This window comes from Gorilla gorilla, chromosome 20 (assembly GCF_029281585.2).
Source record: "Gorilla gorilla gorilla isolate KB3781 chromosome 20, NHGRI_mGorGor1-v2.1_pri, whole genome shotgun sequence".
NCBI classification, from domain to species: Eukaryota; Metazoa; Chordata; class Mammalia; order Primates; family Hominidae; genus Gorilla; species Gorilla gorilla.
The window spans coordinates 57,178,971-57,195,860 of record NC_073244.2 but is presented as its reverse complement, the minus strand read 5'-3'; the positions used below and the strand labels follow the sequence as shown (position 1 = coordinate 57,195,860).

At 54.6% G+C, this 16,890-nt stretch overlaps 1 protein-coding gene across 1 annotated transcript; it reads right to left on the bottom strand.

The window, feature by feature from the left end:
- Positions 1-1,201: 1,201 nt before the first annotated feature.
- On the bottom strand, positions 1,202-14,295 carry GIPR (gastric inhibitory polypeptide receptor). The gene is made up of 13 exons (XM_019016233.4): positions 14,147-14,295; positions 13,001-13,100; positions 12,345-12,452; positions 10,790-10,893; positions 9,566-9,669; positions 8,915-9,059; positions 6,642-6,801; positions 6,367-6,427; positions 5,972-6,041; positions 5,757-5,845; positions 5,525-5,663; positions 2,117-2,158; positions 1,202-2,033 (listed from the first exon to the last, which is right to left on the bottom strand). The coding sequence occupies exons 1-13, from the start codon at positions 14,216-14,218 to the stop codon at positions 1,827-1,829; spliced, it is 1,401 nt and encodes a 466-aa protein (XP_018871778.1). The 5' UTR covers positions 14,219-14,295; the 3' UTR covers positions 1,202-1,826.
- Between the last annotated feature and the right edge of the window lie 2,595 nt (positions 14,296-16,890).

Genomic DNA, 16,890 nt, shown 5'->3' with positions numbered 1-16,890 from the left:
AGAAGATGCTTCTACCCAAGAAAGAAAAAAAGCAACTGTTTCTTATACTTTATTTACAAGAGCCCTGCCCTAAGGCCCCCACCCCACGAGAACCCACAAGGCAGGGCGTAGGGGAATTGGGCAGCAGGGCCGCAAGCTTGAAAAGGCCGAGTTCAGCTTTGGGGCATGTCGGTCCAGGGAGCCACAGACCCCAGGGAAAACACTCGACAACACCCATACGGTAACTTAAGTGTGCATATGTGTAGGGGGAGGATTTAGGGGTGAGGGTCTTGTGGGTGTACGTACAGGTGGTCCAGCCACAATGAGACTGTCAGCATGCCCCCTCATTCTCCCAGGTCCCAGGGGCCACCCATGTAAGGACAGTGGGGATATGCATCCTCACTCCGCAGCCAGCAGTGGCCCTGGCTGCTCTGGATATAAAGTTTCAGCTGCGAGGCCTGCCTTGCCTCACCTGTGCTCCGGCCCACACCAAATCACCCTCTCAGGACCCAGTGCCTCTCACATTACTATCTCCAGCTCGCCCCTCTCCTGAGAGCTCCAGACCCTTACACTCAGTGTCCTGTCATGTCCTACAAACACTGCCAGCCTAACCTTTCCAAAGAGCACACGTGGTTCTCCCCCTGCCCGAACCCAATCTCTCTTTCGTCTCTCCACCATCCAAAGCAAGGAATCCTCTCTGCTGCTGTGTCCTCATGTGCTCCTTCATGAAATCCTCTCACCTCCACCTTTTAAACAGCTTCAAATCCGACTGCTTCATACCCCTCAGTGGCCTCCATCCTGGTCCAGCCACCGTCACTTCCCACCTGCAGTCCCCTCCTTTCTGGGCTCCAGCTTCCACCCCTGCCCCTGATAATTTGTCCTCCTACAGGGCAGACAAGAAGGATCTGTTTAAAACATTAGCCCATTTGGGCCAGGCATGGTGGCTCATGCCTGTAATCCCAGCACTTTGGGAGGCTGAGGTGGGTGGATCACTTGAGGTCAGGAGTTCGAGACCAGCCTGGCCAACATGGGGAAACCCTATCTCTACTGAAAATACAAAAATTAGCCGGGCATGGTGGCGGTGCCTGTAATCCCAGCTACCCGGGAGGCTTGAACTTGGGAGGTGGAGGGTGCAGTGAGCTGAAATTGCACCACTGCACTCCAGCCTGGGTGACAGAGTGAGACTCCGTTTGAAAAAAAAAAAAAAAAAAAAAAGCCGGGTGCGGTGGCTCACGCCTGTAATCCCAGCACTTTGAGAGACCCGTGGTGGGAGGATTGCTTGAGCCCAGGAGTTCAAGACCAACCTGGGTAAGAGTGACATCCTATCTCATTTTTTAAAAAATAAAATATTACCCCCAAGAGACACTCCTAAGAATCTCCAATGCACCTGAAATGAAATCCCAACTTGGGTGCCCCTGCCCACTTCTCTGTCTCTCCCCACCTGTTGGCTCTGACTTAATTCTACTCCAGCCAAGGCTGAGCGCCTTCCTGCCCAAGGGCCTTTGCCTATGCTATCGCTTCCGCCTAGAATCCTGTTCTCCAGCTCTCCCCAGAGTGATCTCTTTCACCTCTTTCGGGGATGGCTTAAGTGTCACCTCCTTGGAGACGCCTCCCAGACCACCCTAGGCCCCCTTCTCGATTCCCTTCATAACCATTCCATAGCGTGTGTGGAACTTGATGTTTTGTGTTCACGGTCTGTTTTCCCCACTCAGTTGTCATCTCCAGAAGGGCAGGGACCTTTTTTCTGTTTCCTTCACCATTTCCCCAGCGTCCTCCATACTGGGCCTGGCACGCAGTTGGCACTCAATAAATCCATGCTAACTGAACAGACACGGGGATCCCGCCCCCTAGCAGTAATTTTCCAACTCCCGGCTGGCCTCATTCCCAGGCCCTGGGAGGGTCCCCGAGGACAAGCCGCGGCTGGTGGGGACCTCGCCCGGGCCGGAGCCGGAGGGCAGGGCCCGGAAGGCGAGCTCCGGGAGCTGGCGTTGCTCCTCGCCCAGGCTGCGGCGCAGGCGGCAGTGGTGCCAGCCACGGCGGATCTCCGACTGCACCTGTGACACGATGGCGCTCAGAGGCGGCGCCGTACCCCGCGCTGCCGCCAGAGGGCGGGGGCGGCGGCCGGGGCTCTGCCTACCTCCTTGTTGATGAAGCAGTAGAGGACGCTGACCAGGAATCCCTGCCCAGAGGAGGCGCGGAGGTTACATCGCTGGTGGGGGCAGGACTGTAACCGCCTCCGCGCCTCCCTCCCCGTTTTTTGTTTGTTTGTTTGTTTGTTTTTTAAGAGTCGGAATATTGCTCTTGTTGCCCAGGCGGGAGTGCAGTGGCACGATCTCGGCAAACGGCAACCTCTACCTCCCGGGTTCAAGTGATTATCCTGCTTCAGGCTCCTGAGTAGCTGGGATTACAGGCGCCCTCCACCACGCCCAGCTAATTTTTGTATTTTTAGTAGAGACGGGGTTTCATCCTGTTGTCCAGACTGGTCTCGAACTCCTGACCTCTGGAGATCCACCCATCTCAGCCTCTCAAAGTGCTGAGATTACAGGCATGAGCCACCGCGCCTGGCCTTTGTTCTCTTAATAAGCTCGAGCCCATGCCAGGCCCTGAAGCACCTCAGCTACTGCCACCGTGGTCCTAAACTATTAGGGTCATCTTTTCACTGGTTCCTGGCTTCCCCCACACCAACCCCACTGCTTGCTCCAGAAGGTTAGCTGAGCACTGCTGGCTGGGGGTTAAGAACTGCAGACCCTGGAGGTGGGCTCCATGGACTCAAAAACCACCTTTCCACTTTCTTTCCCATTTGGGCAAGCTGCTTAACCACACTGTGCCTCAGTTTCTTCATCTGGAAAATGGAGCAGTAATATAGTAGTAGTTGTGAGAATTTAGGGTGATTGTGTTGCCGTTTTGTTTTTTGCTTTTTTTTTTTTTTTTTTTTTTTTTGGAGACAGGGAGACAGAGTCTTGCTCTGTCGCCCAGGCTGGAGTGCAGTGGCGCGATCTCAGCTCACTGCAAACTCGGCCTCCCAGGTTCAAGCGATTCTCCTGAATCAGCCTCCCAAGTACCTGGGATTACAGGGATGCACCACCACGCCTAGCTAATTTTTTGTATTTTTAGTAGAGACAGAATTTCTGCCATGTTGCCCAGGCTGTCTCAAACTCCTGAGCTCAGGCAATACGCCCGCCTCAGCCTCCCAAAGTGCTAGGATTACAGACGTGAGCCAACGTACCCAGCCTGTTTTTGTTTTTTGAGACAGGGTCTGGCTCTGTCACCCAGGCTGGAGTGCAGTGGAGTGATCATGGCTCACTTCAACCTCAACTCCTGAGCTAGAGGGATCCTCCCACTTCAGCCTCCAGAGTGGCTAAGACTTCAGGCATGCACCACCACACCAAGTTAATTTTTTTTTTTTTTTTGAGACAGGGCCTTGTTCCGTTTCCCAGGCTGGAGTGCAGTGGCAAAATCTCAGCTCAGTGCAACCTCTGCCTCCCGGGTTCAAGCGATGTTCCTGCCTCAGCCTCCTGAATAGCTGGGATTACAGGCACGTGCCACCTAGCCTGGCTAATTTTTGTATTTTAAGTAGAGACAGGGTTTCTCCATGTTGGTCACGCTGGACTGGCCTCCTTGGCCTCCAAAGTGCTGAGATTACAGACATGAGGCACCGCGCCCGGCAGCTAATTTTTTATTTTTGGTAGAGATGGGGATCTCTGACAGGCACGGTGGCTCACACCTGTAATCCCGGCACTTTGGGAGGCTGAAGCGGGTGGATCACCTGAGGTCAGGAGTTCGAGACCAGTCTGGCCAACATGGTGAAACCCCATCTCTACTAAAAATACAAAACTTAGCCAGGCGTGGTGGTGGGCACCTGTAATCCCAGCTACTTGGGAGGCTGAGGCAAGAGAATCGCTCGAATCTGGGAAGTGGAGGTTTCAGTGAGCTGAGATGGCACCATTGCACTGCAGCCTGGGCAACAAGAGTGAAACTCTGTCTCAAAAAAAAAAAAAATTAGGTGTGATGGCTTGCTCCTGTGCTCCCAACCACTTAGGAGGCTGAAGCAGGAGGATTGCTTTGGACCAGGAGTCCAAGGCTGCAGTGAGCTAGGATCACACCCCTGCACTGGATCCAGCCTGGACAACAGAGGGAGACCTCATCTCTAAAAAAATAAAAATAAATAAAACAGTAACCCCATCCCTCAGTGGACACTCCTCATCTCTTTTCTTGCTTTATTCTCCCTCTAGGCACATCTCACCATCTGACATTCTATATGCTTTCCTTTTTTTTTTTTTTTTTTTTTTTTGAGACATGATCTCCCTCTGTGGCCAGGCTGGAGTGCAGTGGCGTGATCTCGGCTCACTGCAACCTCCACCTCCCGGGTTCAATCAGTTCTCCCACCTCAGCCTCCTGAGTAGCTGGGATTACAGGCGGCCGCCACCACATCCAGCTAATTTTTCTATTTTTTTAATAGAGACAGGGTTTCACCATATTGGTCAGGCTGGTCTTGAACTCTTGACCTCAGGTGATCCACCTGCCTTGGCCTCCCAAAATGCTGGGATTACAGGTGTGAGCCACTGCGCCCAGCTGTATGCCTTACTTCTATAGTGTGTTTAGTGTGTCTTTCCCACTGGAGGGTAGGGACCATTTGGTTCTTGGCTGTATTCCTGTGATAAGCCTGGAGGAGTGCTTAGCATATACACATGCTCAGTAATTTTTTGCTGAATTTAATGAATGAACAGCCTTGTCCACTGAGACTGGTATTTTCCCCACTTTAGAGATGAGAAAACAGGCCGAATGAGGTGAAGCAGGTTGGGGACTCAGGTAAACCAAGCAAGTGTAAGGTGGGCCTTCAATTTTGGAATGAATCTTTCCTTAGATTCTGCACGTTGGCACCTCACTTACCTCTCCCTACCCTCAACCCTGAGGTGAAGGCCACACAGCTGGCAAACAGCTAGAAAGTGACAGAACCTGAATTTGGCCCCAGCTGTGTCCAGCTTCGAAGCCCTCACTCTTCACTAGCAGGCAGCACTGCTGGGGCCGCCAATCTCCTGTCCCGGTCCCTGCTGCTCCCCACAGCCCAGGACAGTCCTAGCTCAGTATTTTGTATTGAATGAATGAACGGGCGGGGCGCCATGGCTCACGCCTGTACTCCCAGCACTTTGGGAGGCCGAGGCGGGTGGACTACCCGAGGTTAGGAGTTGGAGACCAGCCTGGCCAACATGGTGAAACCCCGTCTCTACTAAAAATCCAAATTTGCCAGGTGTTGTCGCACATTCCTGTAATCCCAGCTACTCCAGAGGCTGAGGCAGGAGAATCGCTTGAACCCGGGAGTCAGAGGCTGCAATGAACCGAGATCGCGCCACTGTACCCCAGCCTGGGCGACAGGGCGAGAATCCGTCTCAGAAAAAAAAAAAGAATGAATGAATTAATGAACGAACTAAATCCCATCTTCCCACCCCATTCAGTGGCTGCACCAGAGAACGACTGTAGCTTTCGTGCCCCTCTGAGGAGGAGGCCCTGGGTGGAAGGATGGAGCCCCTGCACCCTGCCTGAGCACCTGGAAGGAGCTGAGGAAGATCTCAAAGCCGAGCTTGGCGAAGCGCAGGGCGCCCCGGGCCTGTTCCTCTGTCACGGGAGCAAACACCACCTCGTGGACACCCAGCAGGGGCACCAGCGTCAGCGTGGAGCGAGCCAGCCTGGGGAGAGAGGGCGGCAGCAGTGATCCCGCAGCCCTTGTTCCCCATCTCGCACCCGGCCCCTTCCCCTCGGTCCCCAACGCATGCCCTCACCTCAGCCGGTAATCCCGGCAGCGCATTTGCCGTGTCCTCAGCTTGGACAGGAGAATGCCAAGAATGCGGATAAAAATGAGGAAATTAATCTGTGGGGAGAGATAAGGGCTGAGCCAGCCGCGATCCCATTCTGAAGGGGCAGGAGGAGGTGGCACCCCACTTCCCAGAATGGGAAATCCCTGAGGGCGGCCTGGTGGAGGCGGGACCGATCCTACCAAGATGGTCATGAGGATGGGGGTCCGTATAATCCACCAAATGGCCTTGACTTCGTTGCGCTCCCAGCACCTGGGGAAGGCGGAGTAGAGCTAAGAGATAGAAAAACTCTAGACTCACCGATCACCAAGCTCATTTGTCGCTAGGCCCCGCCCACCGCACTTGAGACCACACACATTCTCTACGGTCCCGCCCATTACGATCCAGGCCCCACCCCCTCCCCTTGCCGATGACCCTGGAACACAACCTCTCCTAGCTCCCCATTACTTCGGATCCCGCCCACGTATCCCCAGCACCGAATAGCCTTCCGACCCTGCCCACGTGTCCATCACAACCCGCCACAGTCCCTCAAAGCCCCGCCCACCTCCCACGCCCCGCCCCAGACCCTGCAACTCACTGCGTGTTCTCGTACAGGTACCTGACGATCACCCAGGGAATGACGAAAAGCGCGGGGGCCCCTGTGCAGACCCCGATCCCGCCCCCCCACCCCGCCGCAGCTGTCAGCGCGCTCACGGGCCCCGCCAGGCCCAAGACCCGCGGAATTCCTCTGTCGGGGTGGGGGAGGCAGAAGCCTAGAGACCGGAGGAGACCCGCAGAGGCCAACCAGCAGGGCAGCTGGGGGAGCCGAGGAGAGGCGCGCTGGGTTGGGCGGGGGACGGGATCGGAGCTCACCCCAGCCGAGGAGCAGGTAGTAGCGGAAGTGGCCCTCCTCGGAGCCTCCCACGAGCACCAGGAGACTGTGCAGGTACACGCCCTCCACCAGCAGCCACGTGTAGTTGGCACCCACGCAGTACTGGGTCACGATCTGGGCCGTGCGGCAGGCAGCGAGGGCCTAGGGAGGGGCCAGACCGGTAGAGGGGTAGTCAGCGCTGCCCGGGTGTCTCCCAGTCTCCCCCAACTTTGATCGCCCTTCCGCCCCGTCTCTTGCCATCAAAGGTTCTTCCACTCTGTGTCCCCAGTGAATGGTATCTGTGATTGGTTTCTCTCACCCTATTCCCTTTCCCCGTATGGACTCTCCCACTCTGAATCCCTTAATAATTGGTATCTGGTTGGGCGCGGTGGCTCACGCCTGTAATCCCAGCACTTTAGGAGGCCGAGGTGGGCGGATCACCTGAAGTCAGGAGTTGGTGACCAGCCTGGCCAACATGGTGAAACCTTGTCTCTGCTAAAAATACAAAAATTAGCCAGGCGTGGCGGCAGGCGTCTGTAATCCCAGCTACTTGGGAAGCTGAGGCAGGAGAATCGCTTGAACCCAGGAGGCGGAGGTTGCGGTGAGACGAGATTGCGCCACTGCATTCCAGCCTGGGCGACAGAGGGAGACTCCGTCTCAAAAAAAAAAAAAAAAAGAATCAGCTTCTTTTTTGAGACTCCGTCTCAAAGAAACAAACAAAAACAAAACAAAAAATAATTGGTATCTTCCATCATTGCCGTCAGTTCCCCCTAGATCCCCAAAATGTGACCTCTGTCACTGGTCACCCCAGCTCCTTCTAAGAACTGAACTCTCCGCCAGTACCCACATTATGGACTCTCCTGCCCTATGGCTTCCTCTTTTTTTTTTTTTTTTTTTTTTTAAGACGGAGCCTTGCTCTGTTGCCCAGGCTGGAGCGCAATGGCACGATCTCGGCTCACTGCAATCTCTGCCTCCCAGGTTCAAGTGATTCTCCTACCTCAGCCTCCTGAGTAGCTGGGACTACAGGCATGTGCCCCATGCCCAACTAATTTTTGTATTTTTAGTAGAGACGGGGTTTCACTATGTTGGTCAGGCTGGTCTCGAACTCCTGACCTTGTGTCCTGCCTGCCTCGTCCTCCCAAAGTGCTTGGATTACAGGCATGAGCCACCGTGCCTGGCCCCTCTTATTTTATTTTATTTCATTTTATTTTTTTGAAACAGGGTCTCAATCTTTCGCCAGATTGCACTGGCGCTATCACAGCATCACAGCTCACTGCAGCCTCGACCTGCTGGACTCAAGTGATCCTACCATCTCAGCCTCCCAAGTAGCTGGGAGTACAGGCAAGGGCCGCCATGCCTGGCTAATTTTTGTACGTTTTTATAGAGATGGGGTTTTGCTATGTTACCCAGGCTGGTCTTGAACTCCTGGGCAAAAAGCGATCTGCCCACCTCAGCCTCCCAAAGTGCTGGGATTACAGGCATGAGCCACTGCTGGGCCACGCTATGGCTTTTTTTTTTTTTTTTTGTGCAACGGAGTCTTGCTCTGTCACCCAGGCTGGAGTGCAGTGGCGCAATCTCAGCTCACTGCAACCTCTGTCTCCCGGGTTCAAGCAATTCTTCTGCCTCAGCCTCCTGAGTAGCTGGGATTACAGGCGTCCGCCACCACACCCGGCTAATTTTTGTGTTTTTAGTAGAGACGGGGTTTCACCATATTGGCCAGGCTGATCTTGAACTCCTGGCCTCGTGATCTGCCCGTCTTGGCCTCCCAAAGTGCTGGGATTACAGATGTGAGCCACTGTGCCTCGGTGCGTGCAGCTTCTTAACAATTGGTATGGTCCAACTTTCAACAAGTTAGTTCTTACCATGTCTGCTCCCAGACTCTAGTCTCTCCCACCCTGTCTCCTAGTAACAAACTGGCACCTACCACGTCCCCACCCCCACTTACTTTCTTGTATCCTGCCATGCCTCACCTCCAGCAAGTGGATTCTCTCATTGGCGAAAAAGTTCAATGATGGGTGAAATAATGAGGGAGAGGAATGGAAAATTCCAGTATGGGAGTGATAGGCTGGGAGAGTTAAATGATGGCAGAGGCCGAGTTGGGAGGTTCCCTCTCCAAATGTGTCTTGATCCCCCACCCCAAGACACATTTGGAGAGGGACCCTCCCAACTCATATAAACTGTGGAGAGTGTAGGAGATAGGAAATGGACTGAAAACTTCCTGGTCCCACCAGAGAAGCAAGATTCCCATTTGGAGGAACGGAAGGAGGATGCCCACCTGGTTCCACAGCGCAGGGGCCTGGTCCCCAAGGTAGGGGCCAGGTCGAGGTAGCAGACGGTCTCGGCTGAGAATGGCCGCGGCTCGCAGCATGAAAGACGTGAACAGGTTGATGTGGATATAGTTTCTAGTGCAATGTAGCCGCCTAGGGGAATTTGGAAGGCAGTGTGGGGGCCCCTGGAGAGCTGTCCTCAGCCACACAGAGCTCTATTTTTTTTTTTTTAAACAGGGTCTCACTCTGTCACCCAGGCTAGAATGCAGTGACACAATCAGGGCTCACTGCAGCCTCAACCTCCTGAGCTCAAGCAATCCTCCTGTCTCAGCGCCCCCCTATAGCTGGTACCACAGGTGCACCACCAGTATGCCTAGCTAATTTTATTTGTCGTAGAGACAAGGTTTCACTATGTTGCCCAGCCTGATCTCCAACTCCTGGGCTCAAGCGATCCTCCTGCCTTGGCATCCCAAAGAGCTGGGATTACAGGCATCAGCCACCACTCCCGGCCACACAGAGCTCCTTTAACCACCCCCACTGCTCCCCATAGAACCACCAGTGGATAGCTGGACCTGGTGGAAACAGACCACCCCATCTTACTGGACAAACTGAGGCCGAGCTCACATCTCTGGCGCCACCACTCAGGGTTAAGGTCCCACCTGAACAAACTCAAGATGAGCAGGGCTAGCAGCAGTGTGGCGAAAGACAGGGAGTAGCCGACAGTGTACATGACCTGCAACCGCTCCAAGATGAGCCTTTGGTCCTGGTCGGGGCAAGAAGGGGAAGGGAACAAGGCTTGGCTTGAAGCCCCAGGCCCAGAGAGAGACTGGAAGGACCTCTGCTCTTTGTTTCTGCCCAAATACCCTATTTTATCTTGGGGAACTGCTTACCCTTATTTGAGAAGGGCCGACTCCACCCTTCAGCTCCAGGGCACGAGGCATGTGACCAGCCAACCAGAGATTTTTTTTTTTTTGAGACATGGTCTTGCTTTGTTGCCCGGGCTGGAGTGCTCTAGCAGGATCATGGTTCCCTGCAGCCTCGCCCCCCAGGGCCCAAGCGATCTTCCCACCCCAGCCTCCAGAGTAGCTGGAACTACAGGTGCGCGCCACCATGCCCAGCTAATTTTTGTATTTTTAGTAGAGACGGGGTTTCACCATGTTGGCCAGAATGGTCTCAATCTCTTGACCTCGTGATCCGCCCGCCTTGGCCTCCCAAAGTGCTGGGATTACAGGCATGAGCCACCACTCCTGGACAAATTTTTATATTTTTTGTAGAGATGGAGTTTCACTATGTTACCCAGGCTGGTCTCAAAATCCTGCGTTCAAGCAATCATCTTCTCAAAGTGTTGGAATTATAGGCATGAGCCATTGAGCTTGGCCCAACTAGAGCATTCTTTTTTTTTTTTTTTTTTTTTTTTTGAGATGGAGTCTCGCTCTGTTACTCAGGCTGGAGTGCAGTGGCACGATCTTGGCTCACTGCAACCTCTGCCTCCTGGGTTCAAGCAATTCTCATGTCTCAGCCCCCTGAGTAGCTGGGACTACAGGTGCACACCACCATGCCTGGCTAATTTTTGTATTTTTAGTAGAGACGGGGTTTTGACATGTTGGCCAGGCTGGTCTCAAACTCCTGACCTCAAGTGATCCACCCTCCTTAGCCTCCCAAAGTGCTGGGATTACAGGCGTGAGCCACAGCACCCGGTCATCTTATTCTTTTCCATCACAGAAGGCAGTACATCTTTCTCTCTTTGAAGCAAGTCTGAGTTGAGTTTCTCTCACTTACAACCCAGAGATCTGAACAGTCCAAGGGGTTTCAGGCCCTGCCTGTATCTACTGCCTTTCCATCTCTCCCTGGACTCCTAACCTGAAGCCCTCACCTCTTCTTACCAGAAAGGCCTCATTCTTCTCTGGGTTCTCACATTGTGTATGGTCTCTCCAAAGTCCCCATTGGCCATCACTGCCACACTGGCGGAGGACGAAACCTGCAGCCACTGTGGGGAAAGAAGAGAGGGAATTAAGGCACACAGAGAAAGAGATAAATACAGAAAGACAAACTGTGAGACAATAACAGAGAGGGAGAGAGCCGAAGTGGTGGTGACGATGATGATGATGATAATGATAAACCCTTATATGGCATGTTATTTGTATTAATTTAATATTCATACTAGCCCATGGAATTCGTAATATCCTTAACTTAGTTCTACATATGGGAAAATTGAGGTACAAAATGTTAAGGCTGGGTGCGGTGGCTCACACCTGTAATCCCAGCACTTTGGGAGGCCAAGACAGGTGGATCACAAGGTCAAGAGATCGAGACCATCCTGGCCAACATGGTGAAACCCTGTCTCTACTAAAAATACAAAAATTAGCTGGGTGTGGTGGCGTGCGCCTGTACTCCCAGCTACTCAGGAGGCTGAGGCAGGAGAATCGCTTGAACCCGGAAGGTGAGGTTACAGTGAGCCGAGATCACGCCACTGCATTCCAGCCTTGCAACAAAGCGAGACTCCGTCTCAACAACAACAAAAACAACAAAAGTTAAATAGGCCTGTAATCCCAGCGCTTTGGGAGGCTGAGGTGAGAGGATCCCTTGAGGCCAGGAGTTTAAGACCAGCCTGGGTAACATGGCAAGACTCTGTCACTGCCAATTTTTTAAAAAAAATTAGCTGGGTGTGTTAGCGTGCGCCTGTAGTCCCTGCTATTTGGGAGGCTGAGGCGGGAGGATCGCTTGAACCCAGGAGTTCCCAGGCTGCAGTGAACTATGATGCTGCCACCACGTGGGTGACAGAGCCAGACTCTGTCTCAGAAAGAAAAAAATAGGTTAAATAAATAAAGTGTCTGAGGCGACATAGCTAGTTAGGTTAAGATGCCCAGAGACTGACAGACTCAGGAAAAGGAGACAAAATAAGAATCCTGTGGTGGCCGGGCACGGTGGCTCATGCCTGTAATCCCAGAACTTTGGGAAGCCAAGGCCAGTGGATCACTTGAGGTTAAGAGTTCGAGACCAGCCTGGCCAACATGGTGAAACCCTGTCTGTACTAAAAATACAAAAAAAAAAAAAAAAAAAAAAAAAAGCCGGGTGTGGTGGCGCGCGCCTGTAATCCCAGCTTCTCGGGAGGCTGAGGCTGGAGAATCGCTTGAACCCGGGAGGCGGAAGTTGCAGTGAGCCGAGTTCATCCCACTGCACTCCAGCCTGGGCGATAGAGCGAGACTCCGTCTCCAAATAAATAAATAGAAAGAGATACGGAGACAGAGAAGCTGCGTTATGTGAGATAGGCAGGGTTGGACAGACAGGAGAAATCCAGCCTGCCGGAAAGGAGTAGAGGGCAAAGAGGAGCAGGAGAGGGGTGCAGGTGAGCTGTGGGACTCGGATGTAGGTGTCTGGGGGCAAAGGTTAGCAGTTGTTTGTGTCTGGGGAGGGCTCCGGGCCCAGGGAGCACCTCACCATGGTGGTGCCAGGGCAGGTACCAGGGGCAGGACGCACGGGCAGTGGCGTTGGGTGCAGCATAGTCCCAGCAGACGTACATATCGAAGGACCCGTTACAGGCGAGGCCTGGGGGTGGGCACGGGGACCAGGTGCCCAGTGGACCTACTGCGCAGTGGGCCAAGTGCTACTGCGCAGTGGGCCAAGTGCTTCTCCGCGGGCCACACCAAGCCCACCTCTAGCCCCGCCCACTCGGAGGGCGTTCCGTCCCGGCTCGGCCACAAGCTCCTCCCACCAGCCTCAAAGCTCCGCCCCTCCTCCCGGCCCCACTCTGGGCTCCTCCCACCAAACAAGTCCCCGCCCCAGATCGTCCCACCCGGAGGGGCCCTTCCCAGTCTCCATCCCAAACCCCGCCCCCTTCAAGGTTTATTTCTGTGCAGGCCCCGCCCAAGGCTCCTCCCATTTCAAGTTTCTTCCCAGGCCTCCCCCAGGAACCGTGGTCCCGCCCCAGTTCCCACCACGCTCAGGTCAGTTCCCACCACGCTCAGGTCAGTCCCCGGGCCTCTCCAGCCCACAGCGCCCGAGATTTCTTCCCCGCCCGTCAGCCCAAGGCCCACCCCAAGCCCACCCCTCTCAGCCTCAGGTCCTCCCCGCGTCCCCAGCTCTCCTGGTCACACCTGAAGGCGGTTCCGCGGCTGCCAAGGTCTCCTGGCACTCCCTGCGGTACCGTTCCCAGCGCTGGTACAGCTCCCCCGCCGTCTGCCCCTTAGAGCCTGTCTAGGAAAAGAAAGAAGGGAGGACCCCCCCACCCAGACCGACCCCCGCTCCCTAGGCTGCTAGGTCCATGTGGCCCAGAAGCGCCCCAGAGAGACTTCGAGGGTCTGTTGCGTGTTGTTCGGGAGTCTTGGGTAGCTTGGAAACCAGTTCCAAGTCTTGGGGTGGGGTGCCTGGAAGCCACCCACTGGAGTTGCTATAGGACACTGAAAACCTTCAAGAAAATTGGGGAGGGGGTGGCTGGAAATTATCAGGAGGACTTGTTGGGGGAAGAAAAGGGAGTGGAAACGATAATCAAAACTCGAATCTGGGCCCGGGCGCGGTGGCTCACGCCTGTAATCCCAGCACTTTGGGAGGCCGAAGCGGGCGGATCACTTGAGGCCAGGAGTTCGAGACCAGCCTGACCAACATGGTGAAATCCCCGTCTCTACTAAAAATCCAAAAATTAGCCAGGCGTGGTGGAGTGCGCCTGTAGTCCCAGCTACTCGAGAGGCTGAGGCGGGAGAATCGCTTGAACCCGGGAGACGGAGGTTGTAGTGAGCCGAGATCATGCCACTGCATCCCAGCCTGGGTGACAGAGTGAGACTCCGTCTCGAAACAAACAAACAAACCACCACCCAACAACTTGAATCTGGGCAAGCGGGACAGTCTTGAAACTCTCTTTGCGCTGAGGGAAGCCTTTTTTTTCCCCCCCGAGACAGAGTCTCACTCTGTCACCCAAGTTAGAGTGCGGTGGCGCGATCTCGGCTCACCGCAACCTCTGCCTCCCGGGCTCAAGCGATTCTCCTGCCTCAGCCTTCCGAGTAGCTGGGATTACAGGCGGCCGCCACCACGCCCGGCTAATTTTTGTATTTTTTTAGTAGAGAGGGAGTTTCACCATATTGGCCAGGCTGGTCTCGAACTCCTGACCTCAGGTGATTCACCCGCCTCGGCCTCCCAAAGTGCTGGGATTACAGGCGTGAGCGACAGCGCCCTGACGACGGAAGCCCTAAAACCGTCCCCATACCTCCCTCCAAGCCTGGAGCTCCTCTGGCTCCTCGCTTCCTCACCTCCGCTCTCCGGAGCAGCAGCCCCCACAGTGAGAGCCGCAGCAGCAGCTGCAGGATCGGAGAGGTAGTCATCGTGAGGGCGGCGAAGGGTCTGGTTCGTGCAGGGGCGATCAGGCCTGGAGGGTCCCAGGGCAAGGTCAGCACCTCTGCCCTCCTACTCCAACCCCAGCGTCACCCCGCCTCAGGGATTCACACACAGGGGCAGACGGCAAGGGAGCCGTATACACGCGGGACTCCGAGGCAGAGCACCCGCTCCCGCAACTCCCAGGCGTGATGATCTGGGGGGAGGGAGAGGCACGCGGAGTGGGTGGAACTCCAGTGGTGGGCGGGGCCCCTTAAGTGAGTCCCCGGCCGCCCCTGACTGTTGCTGGGGCAGCAAAGGTGGAAGGGGGGTGTTTGCTGAGCGGGCGGTTGCCCTAGAGCTACGCTGGGCGGAAGTGTCAGTGTCACCGCGAGTCTGGACCTACAGATTCCTGGGAACCCGGGGACTGCCTTGGAGAGGAGGGAGTAGAAACCGTCAGCCTAGACCCCTTTTCTATGGGGAACTGAAAAACTTGAAGGTTTTCAGTACCCCTTAGTGGGGTACTTGAAACGCCCATCTGAGTTCCCACAGCCTGGTGGAGAACTTCAAACGCCCATCCGAGCTCCCACTCTCCAAGCCCAAGGGGTTTTCTAGCACACCTGACCTTACAAAACTTTCCCCGCTGCGGGTAGATAAAGCCCAGAGTAAGTGGAACAACCCTTTCCCAGCATCCAAATACTTCGGGACTAGAGAAGCGACAGATCCGGGATTAGATGTGTAGATGCCTGGAAATCCGTCTAACGCCCGACACCCACTCACCCGCGCCCCCGCGGCTCCACGTAGAGAAAGAGGGAAGCAGAGAGGATCTCAGGTCGAGCCTCAGAAGGACAGACAACGGCGTCACAGACACAAGAGACAGAAATGTAAAGACTGAGAGGCGCGGAGACGGAGGGGCAGAATGAGACCCCCAGCCAGAGACCAGAGAAAAACAAACAGAGGAAGAGACACAGAGAAAAACACAGAGAAAGTGAGCTAGGAGACAAAGAAGAGGCAGAGACGTGGAGGGAGACAGAGCAGGGGAAAGAGGTTATCTAGCAGCTAACCAGAGATGGAAACACACAGACAGAGACATCAAGAGACAGAGATGAGCAGAGATGGTGGTGGGCACAGAGACAGAGAGACAAAGGCAGGGCAGAGAAGCAGAGAGGGAAAGTGCCAGAGACTTGAGGGGTCAAGGGGGGCAGGGAGAATGGGCTGGGATTGGGGAGCCTTCACCTGTCCCCAGTCCTGCTCCTGGTCACTTGCTCCTGCAGCCCCTGTCACCGCTGCCTCCACTGCCTTGTCTCGGCTCTGGGAGAGGTGACAGGCGCTGGCAGCCCGGGGTGGTGGGAGGGGGCGGGGCCAAGGCGGGACAGGGAACGGAAGCGGGGAGCTCTGGGGCAGAGAGCCGAGCAGGGGGCAGTCATCAAGGTCATGAGGGAGGGCAGTTACTGAATTGTCCTTATCGTCCTGAGGACCCCTGCACCAAGTGTGCACAATCTCTCATGCTGTCCCACCCACAGGTACCCGCCCCCACCGCCACTCATTCCCAGAGCCTCAGTCACTCAATCAAACATGCAGCGTCACACACAATCCCATAGGCTGAGCCATGGAAAGGCACAGTCACAGAACCTCACAAGCTGTTACTCACACAGTCACACATTCAGTCACACCCATACAGTCCCATGGTCACACCCAGACAGCCAGTCTCTCACTCACAGGTGGACAGTCATCCACTGTGACACACAGTCACGTACCCAGGGCTATGGATTCCTGCACACACACAGTAACGCTCATAGTGTCTCACAGTTCCAACAACACTGTCAATCACCCACACATTCACGCAATCACCGGGTTTCATCACAAACACTGTTGCCCTGCTAGCCTGTGTGGCCCGGGAGGGTAGAGCCAGGACATCTGGGTCACCACTGGGTCCCCAAAATCGTTAAGAGCAGGGGTTCAAGGAAGGATTGTCATGAAATAAATATATGCAGTATGCAGTTGTGCGGTTACTCGCAGACATAGAATTTTTTTTTTTGAGACAGAGTCTTCCTCTGTTGCCGAGGCTGGAGTACAGTAGCATGATCTCAGCTCACTGCAACCTCTGCCTCCTGGGTTCAAGCAATTCTCCCACCTCAGCCTCCCAAGTAGCTGGGATTCCAGGCACACACCACCACAACCGACTAATTTTTGTATTTTTAGTAGAGACAGTGTTTCACCATGTTGCCCAGGCTGGTCTCAAACTCCTGACCTCAAGTGATCCACATGTCTTGGCCTTCCAAAGTGGTGGGATTACAGGCGACAGCCACCACACCCGGCCCATACAATCCTTTTTACATTTTATTTATTTATTTATTTATGAGAGCGGAGTGCACTGGAACAATTATAGCTCACTGCAGCCTCCACTTCCTGGGCTCAAGGGATCCTCTTACCTCAGCCTCTCGACTAGCCGGGACTACGGGCATGAGCCACCATGCCCCACCATTTTATTAAAAAATAATTTCAACTTTTTTTTTTTTTTTTGAGACAGGGTCTCACTCTGTCACCCAGGATGGAGTGCAGTGGCGCCATCTTGGCTCACTTCAACCTCCGCCTCCAGGGTTCAGGAGATTCTCCTGCCTCAGCCTCCCGAGTAGCTGGCACTACAGGTGTGTGCCACCACACCCAGCTAAAATTTTTGTAT